This window comes from Portunus trituberculatus, chromosome 33 (genome assembly GCF_017591435.1).
Source record: "Portunus trituberculatus isolate SZX2019 chromosome 33, ASM1759143v1, whole genome shotgun sequence".
Classification (NCBI taxonomy): domain Eukaryota; kingdom Metazoa; phylum Arthropoda; class Malacostraca; order Decapoda; family Portunidae; genus Portunus; species Portunus trituberculatus.
In genome coordinates this window covers 14,372,634-14,382,633 of record NC_059287.1, presented here as the reverse complement: position 1 = coordinate 14,382,633, position 10,000 = coordinate 14,372,634, and the positions used below count along the sequence as shown (strand labels likewise).

The 10,000-nt window shown below is 42.9% G+C and overlaps 1 protein-coding gene across 1 annotated transcript in view; it reads left to right on the top strand.

Annotated features, from left to right (window-relative positions):
• LOC123512392 (dorsal-ventral patterning protein Sog-like) overlaps nt 1–10,000 on the top strand; it is a 108,845-nt gene that overhangs the window by 50,988 nt on the left and 47,857 nt on the right. The window contains 1 exon segment of the mRNA XM_045268778.1: nt 1–41. This exon segment is cut by the window's left edge and continues 63 nt beyond it. Coding sequence (XP_045124713.1) covers nt 1–41 — 41 coding nt within the window.

Genomic DNA, 10,000 nt, shown 5'->3' with positions numbered 1-10,000 from the left:
CCTTCGGTGTGTGGAACTGCGTGCGTTGCGTGTGTGCCAAGGTAAGGGTCTGAAGAGCGTGCGTGAGTGAGTGCGTGAGTGCGTGAGTGAGTGTGTGAGTGTGTGAGTATTAAATGTATGTGAAAATTTTGAGGCTGGTTTTATTTTGCTGCTGGGAAGTGTTAGCTGTGTGTGTGTGTGTGTGTGTGTGTGTGTGTGTGTGTGTGTGTGTGTGTGTGTGTGTGTAGTATGCAGGGCGTGAGCTACATTCGTGTTCTCCTATCAATGTTTATTTTTGCATGTTTTTTTTTCTCCCCCTCCTCCCACCCTCCATACCTTCAGGTCATGTGCACACCATACCTCTATGTGTATGTATGCGTGTACGTGTGTGTGTGTCTGTGTGTGTGTGTGTGTTCTTCCACACACACACACACACACACACACACACACACACACACAGAGCAAGGGTGACCTCTAGATGCTGTCAGCTGTAAATAAAGGCATTATATCAACACATTATTGGAACATTCGTCTTGGCACGCCCCAGCTCACCGCCCGTCACCTACTCGGCACCACCGCGCTACTCGGCCCACAGAAATATGTAAACAAATTGAACAAGAGAGAATTTATATAAGTGAGAGGGAGAAATTCAAAGCCATGATGCTATAAATGAGAGAAATGGATATAGAAAATTAGACAGAAGTTATATTAGAGATGGTAAATGAGTTAGATAAAGGGAAATTGATGTTTTTAATGGGAAATATGCAAATAAGACACTTGTAAGAGAAGAATGGGAAAAAATAAGAAGAGGAAATTAAAGAACGACTATGCAAAGGGAAATGTATTAGCACAGTGTAAATAGAAGGAAAAATATAGAGTACATAAACACTAATAGGAAAATGATTGTAGAAAAATAAGATAGACAAAAAAAAAAGAGACAAATTACACTACAACTAATAAAGAGAGAAAGCAAAAATATAACAGTGCTTTAGGACATATTGATAAGAAAAAGGTGACTCTCTCTCTCTCTCTCTCTCTCTCTCTCTCTCTCTCTCTCTCTCATAAATTATCTTCAATACTTTTTATCTTTGTTTTTCTTTGACAGTTTTGGCCAATCAGTGTCATTTTTGTTCGTTCGTTTGTGTGTGTGTGTGTGTGTGTGTGTGTGTGTGTGTGTGTGTGTGTGTGTGTGTGTGTGTGTGTGTGTGTTTGTTTGAGTAACACTATTCTGGGGCCAAATTTTTCGACCTTGAATGGTGATCAGAGTAAATAGATGGTGTTTAAATAGAGAGAGAGAGAGAGTGAGAGAGAGAGAGAGAGAGAGAGAGAGAGAGAGAGAGAGAGAGAGAGAGAGAGAGAGAGAGAGAGAGAGAGAAGAGAGAGGTAATTTTTGTCTGCCACGAAATTGCTCTTTGATGATGAAATAATCTCTCTCTCTCTCTCTCTATGGCAGGTATTAAGTCGGACGTTCGCCTCATATATTCTCTCTCTTTCTCTGTCTCTGTCTCTCTCTCTCTCTCTCTCTCTCTCTCTCTCTCTCTCTCTCTCTCTCTCTCTCTCTCTCTCTCTCTCTCTCTCTCTCTCTCTCTCTCTCTCTCTCTCTCTCTCTCTCTCTCTCTCTCTCTCTATATCTATCCTTGTTTTATTTTACCGCATGGCTTTAAATGGTCTGATTGCTGCAGAGAGAGAGAGAGAGAGAGAGAGAGAGAGAGAGAGAGAGAGAGAGAGAGAGAGAGAGAATGGCCTTGAACTCTAGTCGCTGTAAGTTATCTCAGCAACAGATTGGGGGCAGCTTCTCTCACTCTCTCTCTCTCTCTCTCTCTCTGGTAGCAATATGTGTTTAATTCCTGCTTCATTATTGATATTGTATTGTTAACATGGAAATTTGCAAATACTAATGAAATATTGCATTGTGGGATTTAAATACAACCATTATTTAAATTATTTCATTATTTATTCCTTCATATTTTGTTTTTTTTTCAGTATTTTCTTATCGTACTTAATTTTTTATGCTATTTTTACATTTTTTATGCTGTTTTTTTTATTCTTATGCTATTTTTTTGTTTTATGCTATTTTTTTGTTTTTTATGCAATTTTTTTTATGCTATTTTTAGATTTTTTATGCATTTTTTATATTTTATGCAATTTTTTTTATTTTTATCCAATTTTTTATGCTATTTTTTATTTTTTATGCTATTTTTATATTTTTTATGCAATTTTTATATTTTTATGCTATTTTTTATATTTTTTATGCTATTTTTTTTTATTTTTTATGCTATTTTTGTACTATTTTATACTATTTCATACTGTTTTTTATACTATTTTTATACTATTTTACATACTATTTTTATAATGTTTTTTTTATATTTATACTATTTTTCATACTATTTTTTTTATTTCTTATGTTATTTTTATACTATTTTATACACAAGTTTCATATTATTTTTATACTATTATTTTTCATATATTGTGGAGTAAATTGAGACAGACAAATGAAATAACTGAGTGAAATTAATGAAACGGAAAAGAAAGAAGGAAAATTTCTTAAACTTCTCTTGATTAATCCCTTCAGTGCCAAGGAAAGGCGAAGAGGTGTGACAAAAAACTATATTATTCTCTCCAGTACCATGACGCGTCTCAATATTCACTCTGCTTACTATTTGGTGACGTTACACAACTTCAGAAACTCATGTGGGGGGTTGAAATAGTGAAGACTGTAGCTATTAATCTTCTGACCTCCATAGACCCCTCATAATGTCACTAAAATGGTCTAATCGTACACAAATCTGAAGGTAAAAATGTGTCCCTGTACTGAGGGGGTTGAAATTGTGAAGACTGTGGCCATTAATCTTCTGACCTCCATACACCCTTCCTAATGTTAATAAAATGGTCTAATCGTACACAAATCTGAAGGTAAAGATGTGTCCCTGTACTGAAGGGGTTAAAATAGTGAAGACTCTAGCCATTAATCTTCTAACCTCCATACACCCTTCCTAATGTCAATAAAATGGTCTAATGGTACACAAATCTCAGGTAAAAGTGTGTCCCAGTATTGAAGGGGCTAAAAATGCAGGTGTGTGAGGTGTAAAGGGATGAAAGTTATTATTAAATACTAGACTAAATTTTTGAGAGAATCATTTAATTGGTCATTTGATGTTTGGTCTCTTTGTGGAAGAAAAGTGGCGTTGATTTACACACACACAGAGCTAGCAAAGGTTTCTCCGCTACACACACACACACACACACACACACTCTCTCTCTCTCTCTCTCTCTCTCTCTCTCTCTCTCTGATTCAGATTAAAGAAACTGCAAAGTATCTACAAATTTATCTCCAGTGCCTCTGAAAATGAATGGATAAATAAATAGATTGATAAAAGAGCGAGCATGAATCTTTAGCAAGCAAACGAGTAAATAAGTAAATAAATAGAAGCACGGGGAGTTACTTTATCTCTTCAAAAATCTCAAAAAAAAAAAAGGAGACGTGATGAGTTTAATGCTTTGCCCTTTAAACCTTCCAAACTCGAGGCTCCGCGTGGTGTTTGTGTTGACATAACTCGGACGATTTATCTCTTTGTCTTAAAACACCAACAATGTAACAAAATTGGCGGTCTCTCGTGAAAATAAAAGATAAGTAAACTGGCTGGATATTCTCAACTTTTCATTTGTCTTCGTAAAATTCTGTACACGTTATCAGTTGCAATTTAAGGTTAATATGATTTAGTGTTGTTTATTCACATTCAACCTAACATTACGTTCAGTTATTCTCGCCTTAACTCCTTCAGTAATTATTAACTTGCCGTTCATTTTCTCAAACACTGACACTCACTGATAAACCTGACCTGATCTAACCTCCCATGACCTGACAGTAATTAAATGAACTTAAACCTCTTATCTCACCTTTTCAAACACCATCACCATCATCACCACCACCACCACTACTTGCCATATCCTTCACATAACACACTCGCGTAATTCAAATAATCCAACCAAACATGATCTAACAGAGATTGGACATGTATTAAACTCATATCATATCTTTTCAAACACCACCACCACCACTACCATCACCATCACCACCACCACCACCACCACCACTACTTGCCATATCCTTCACATAACACACTCGCGTAATTCAAATAATCCAACTAAACATGACCTAACAGAGATTGAACATGTATTAAACTCATATCCTATCTTTTCAAACACCACCACCACCACTACCACCACTACCACCACCACCACCGCCGCCGCCGCCACCTGTTATATCACACACGTAACTCGCCCTCGTAACCTAACATAACAATAATCTCGTCTCAAGCCAAGCCATATCTTTCCACCACCTTTACCACTTGTCACGTAAAGCACTGTTGTAATACACGCACGTTACTCAACTAAGCTCACCCGATCCAGCTTATGCACGTCCAATGTTTCTCTCCAGTCACGCCTTTCCTCCCTCTTTCTGTTAAATTCACGTCACGTTTATAAATAGCCATTTGACTCACTGAACTTGAACTTAGAACCTTTGACTTTATTTTTTTTCTTCCTTTATTTACTTCGCTTATTAGATTTTTTTTTTTCATTTTTTTTTATTAATTTATTTATTTTAAGTGTTAGTTGTACTGCAAGATTTGATGCTTATTAGGTCTTGGTGGGGTTGCTTTAGATGACTGGTTGACTGACTGACTGGCTGACTGACTGACTGACTGACTGACTGTAGGACTAACTAGATTACTACATGTCTAAATTAATGATTGATCTTTTAGCTAACTGACTGACTGACTGATTGCCTGACTGACTAAATGCATGTCTAAGATAAGGTTTGTTTTTCTTAATTAACTAACTGACTGACTGACTGACTGACTAACCAGATAAATGGATGTCGAAATAAAGCATTGATCTTTTAACTAACTGACTGAATGACTGACTGACTGTAGGACTAACTAGATAAATACACGTCTAAATTAATGATTGATCTTTTAACTAACTGATTGAATGACTGACTAACTGACTGACTAGCTAAATACAGATCTAAGTTAATGGTTGCTCTTCTGACTGACTGACTGACTGACTGACTGATAAGGTAAATACTAGATGAATTGACTACATATCTAAACTCAGTGATGTACAAACCAACCACTTACTAACCACCAGGCCAATAAACTAAAGATAAACTACAAATCTAAACAAATTTTTCTAAACTGTCCATCTTTACGAAATAGAAACGATAATGAGTCCATCGTAAATTTCTGAATAAAAGGAATCTAGTGAATTTAAGTATAGTAAACCTCTGAATGAATATAGCGAATGAATATATAATTTCTGAAAGGCTGAAAATCATAGTGTGAAAATGGACGGAAAGAAAAGAAAAAAACTAAACAGCTCTTATTAGAACGATGCTTTTTGGTCAATGAGTGAATAGATTAACCTCTTCAGTACCATGACTCATTTCTATATTCATTCTACTTACTATTTAGCGATTTTATAAAGCTTCAGAAACTTATGTGGGGGTATTAAAATAGTGAAGACTGTGGCCATTAATCTTCTGACCTCCATAGACCCTTCCTAGTGTCAATAAAATGGTCTAATTGTACACGAAGCTCAAGTTAAAAATTCGTCCCAGTATTGAAGGGTTAATAAGGAAAAGGACCAAAAATCTTGAAAATTATAGTGTACTTGTGCTGTGTTTGTTGACTTAATTGTAACTAAGACTCATTTAATTTTAGTGTTTATGCTACAAAAACAGAGCGACTTTTGAGTTAACTGAAGGATTTAAGAAGAATTTTTTTTTAATATATTTTTGGTTCATTTTTTTCTTGGTAAGCAAACTTGTACAAAAAAATGGATAGAAGAGAGAGAGAGAGAGAGAGAGAGAGAGAGAGAGAGAGAGAGAGAGAGAGAGAGAGAGAGAGAGAGAGAGAGAGAGAGAGAGAGAGATTTTCATACATACCCCTCTCTTTCATCCTCTTGCACACACACACACACACACACACACACACACACACACACACACACACACACACACCTACCTTTTACCCACAAACTAATACTCCTTCTCCCACTTATCCTCCTTCACTCATCCACCAACAGCCTCCTCTCCCACCCCACCTCCCTCCCAGCCACACATTGACAGTACCGAGAGTGGCCGTTGACGTGGGAGTGGCGGTGGTCACGAGAGATAAAGAGGTGAATCAGGAGCCGAGGCAGGACGTTGTCAAAATAACGAGTGTGTGTCTTATCTTGCTAAACGCCCCGCTTCCCTGATAACGGTGATAATTATTAGGATGATTATGATTAAGGAGATGCTGTGTGTGTGTGTGTGTGTGTGTGTGTGTGTGTGTGTGTGTGTGTGTGTGTGTGTGTGTTGTTGTTTTAGGTTCTGATGTTTAATGTTGAGTGTTGTAAAGATTTGAAACTTTATCTACTACTACTACTACTACTACTACTACTACTGCTGCTGCTGCTGCTACTACTACTACTACTACTACTACTATTTCTACTACTACTGATACTACTACTATTACTACTACTGGTGCTACTTCTACTACTGCTACTACTACTACTACTACTACTACTGCTACTACTACTACTACTACTATTCTTTCACCACCAAGAGGAGAGGACAAGAGGAGCATTTCATCACGTAATTTCTCTCCCCTCAAGAAGTGGATTTCCTCCTCCTCCTCCTCCTCCTCCTCCTCCTCCACCTCCTCCTCTTCTTTCCAACCTTCGTCTTCTATTTGATGTCCTGGCAATGTAAACAACCTCGCTACAGTGGGACACCTCTCTCTCTCTCTCTCTCTCTCTCTCTCTCTCTCTCTCTCTCTCTCTCTCTCTAAATATATAAAGTATGGCGTCATTCTGTCACGCGTAGAAGCACGTGTGGCCGAGAGGAGGAGGAGGAGGAGGAGGAGGAGGAGGAGGAGGAGGAGCGAGAGTAACAGCAATAATAGTAGCGGCAGTAGTAGTAGCAGTAGTTGTACTAGTATTTATTGTTGTTGTTGGAGTAGTAAGAGGAGGAGGAGAAGGAGGAGGAGGAGGAGGAGGAGGAGGAGGAGGAGGAGGAGGAGGAGGAGGAGGAGGAGGAAAAGTCTAGTTAGGAAGATACAAAAGAGGAAAAAGTTGATAATTAAAAGATTAAGTAATTGCAAGATTGAGAAGTAGGACTGTTTACATCAATTCTCTCTCTCTCTCTCTCTCTCTCTTATGTGCCATCAGTTTGACACTGTGTGTTCATCTCCTGGACGTGAGGCACCGCGGCCGTGAACAAGTTCCACATCCTGGAGACGCGTCCTGCGAAGGTGCGTTGATGCTGACACCCGTGGGATCGCGGCACCTCTACGGCGTCACCACCATTGAGCACCGTTCTCGTGCTCCGTGCGGTGACTCTTAGAGGATGACGCAGCCCTGCCAGATGTGGCACTCTTTGCACCTGTGCCTTATGGAACACTACGATCGCCGCCACGTCTCTGCGGTGTTCCAGTGAATCAAGGGGACGCTCAGGCTCTGGGTGAGGTGGTAGTGCAGCATCTACTAGCCGTATGGCGCGGCGTTGGATGCTGTCCAGTCTCCTTCTGTGTGTGGCGGCACAGGACATCCAGGAGAGAGCTGCGTATTCAAGGTGGGGCCGCACCTGTGCCTTGTACAGCAGCAGTCTCCCTTCCTGTCGAGGAAACTGGCGATCCTTCTGAGAGCGGAGATCCTGTGAGAGGCTTTCTTGGCAATGGTTTTGACATGCCTGTCAAACCTCAGCCCTCGATCCACCTCCACTCCAAGTATCTTGACGTCATCTTGGAGTGGGAGAGCAGCAGCGCCAAAGACAACTTTCCTGCCATTGCTGCCATGGCGGCTGGGGACCGAGAGACAACCATTGCTTGTGTCTTCTCCGGCGCGAATGTCACTTGCCAGCGAGCACCCCACTCCTTTATCACTCGTAGCTGCTGATTGATGGCCTCAGCAGCCCGCCCACTGTCCTGGCGTGGATAGGTATAGGAGAGGGTGCAGTCATCAGCATAGGCCATGACTCCTGGCAGTAGCTGGAGAAGATCATCCACGTAGATATTCCACAGGAGTGGGCCAAGAATTGAACCCTGTGGCACTGATGCCTCCACAGGCAGGGACTCAGATGTTTGCCCGTTGACAACCACCTTGAGGCTTCTGTCCTGCAGGTAATTTCCCAAGAGTCGTAGCAAGCCACCCTGGATGCCTTTAGCACGAAGCTTTTCTAGTAATCCGTTGTGCCATACTTTATCAAAAGCTCCTGCTATGTCCAAAGCAACCACTATAGTGTCCTTGCCGTCGTCGAGGGCGTCCTGCCAATGCCTGGTGAGAAGCATCATTAGGTCGGAGGTTGACCTTCCAGGTCTGAACCCAAACTGTTGGTCTGAGAGGAGGGCATTGTCCTTGAGATGGCTACACACCACCTCTGCCACGACCCTCTCAAACACTTTACCCACCACTGACAACAGGGATATGGGTCTGTAGTTTTTTGGGTCCGTCCTGGAGCTTTTTGTGTACAGGAACTACTCGAGCCTCCTTCCACACTGAAGGCCAGACGTTTTCCCGTACACAAGTTGTGAAGACTTGGGTGAGAGGGGCAGCCAGTTCCTGGGAGCATCGCTTCAGCAGGTGCGGGCTGATGTCATCAGGGCCGGTGGCTTTCTGTGTGTCCAGCCCCGCAATAATCGCTTCACCTGCTGATGCGTCACCTCCACCATGGTGACAGTCTTCTCACATTGCTGGACCAGCTGAGGCGGTGGCTGCTGTGGATTCCCGACCTTCATTTTTCCAGCAAACAAGGAAGCCAGCAACTGTGCCCTCTCCTTACTGCTGGTGGCGACAGTACCGTCCTGCTTGCTGAGGGGAGGGATGGATTCTTGGTGGCCAGTTCCTTGTTTGTCCTTAACAAGAGACCACCAAGTTTTGTTTCCTACGCCAGTGCCACACAGTTTCCGGCGCAGGCTTTCCTCCCACTTTTTTAAGGCCCACTTGCTGGTTACCACCATCCTCCTGCATGCAGCCCTGTGCAGGTCCTTGTTGCGCCGAGTCGGGTTCCTCTTGTAGCGGAGCCAGGCAGCATACTTTGCCTCGGCAGCAACACGGCAACGGTAGCCAAACCATGGCTGATCCGTCGATCTGGTGGTGTATTCCCTGTGTGGGACGTGGCGTCTCTGGAGGGCGAGAAGGTGAGAGGTGAGTGCAAGTGCTTCACTCTCTGCTCCTCCCTGTAGCAGAGTGGCCCATGGGGTGTGGGTCAGGTCGCGGCGCAGGGAAGCCCAGTCTGCTTTGTTCCACAGCCAGATGGTGCGGGTGGTGGCCTCGTCCTGAGCCACGCCCACTTCCAGCTGTGTCAGTACAGCGTGATGGTCAGAGCTGCCCACGAGCCCCAGCTGATGACACTGAAGCTTGTCTTCCTGGTAGTCTGAGATGACAGGGTCTAATGTCCCTCCTCGTTCATGTGTGGGGAAGGTGACATGATCTGTCAGACCCTGCACCTCCAGGAGATTCTCGTAGGCGTCTCTTTCCAGGTGGTGATTGAGATCCCCCACAATCAGCACGTGGCTGCAGCTGTGTGCCATCATCAGGTTGTCTAAGGTCTCAGTCAGGTACAGGAGTGAGTCAGGCCCTTGTCGCGGGGGGCGATACAGGGCACACAGCAGGAGGGCTGAGCGGTCTGCCAGCATTACTCGGAAGTACATCATCTCCATCATTGGAGGCGTGTCTATGTCGAGTAGCTGGGCCTGCATTCCTTCCTTGAAGCAGACAGCCACTCCACCTCCTGTTCGCTCCTGTCGGTCCCTCCTCACCCAGTGGGTGAAGCCCTGCATCCTGCCATACGTGGGCTCCACCTCACTGTTCAGCCATGTCTCGGTCACCACAACAACGTCTGCATTGTGTCGTTGCACACAGTTGTGGTATAAGTCTGCAAGGTTAGTCCGGAGACCACGGACGTTGCTAGAGACGACCTTTAGTTGGCGGCGGGGCAAGCTGGCTGTACCATGGTGAGGGATGGTAGTGAGCGAGG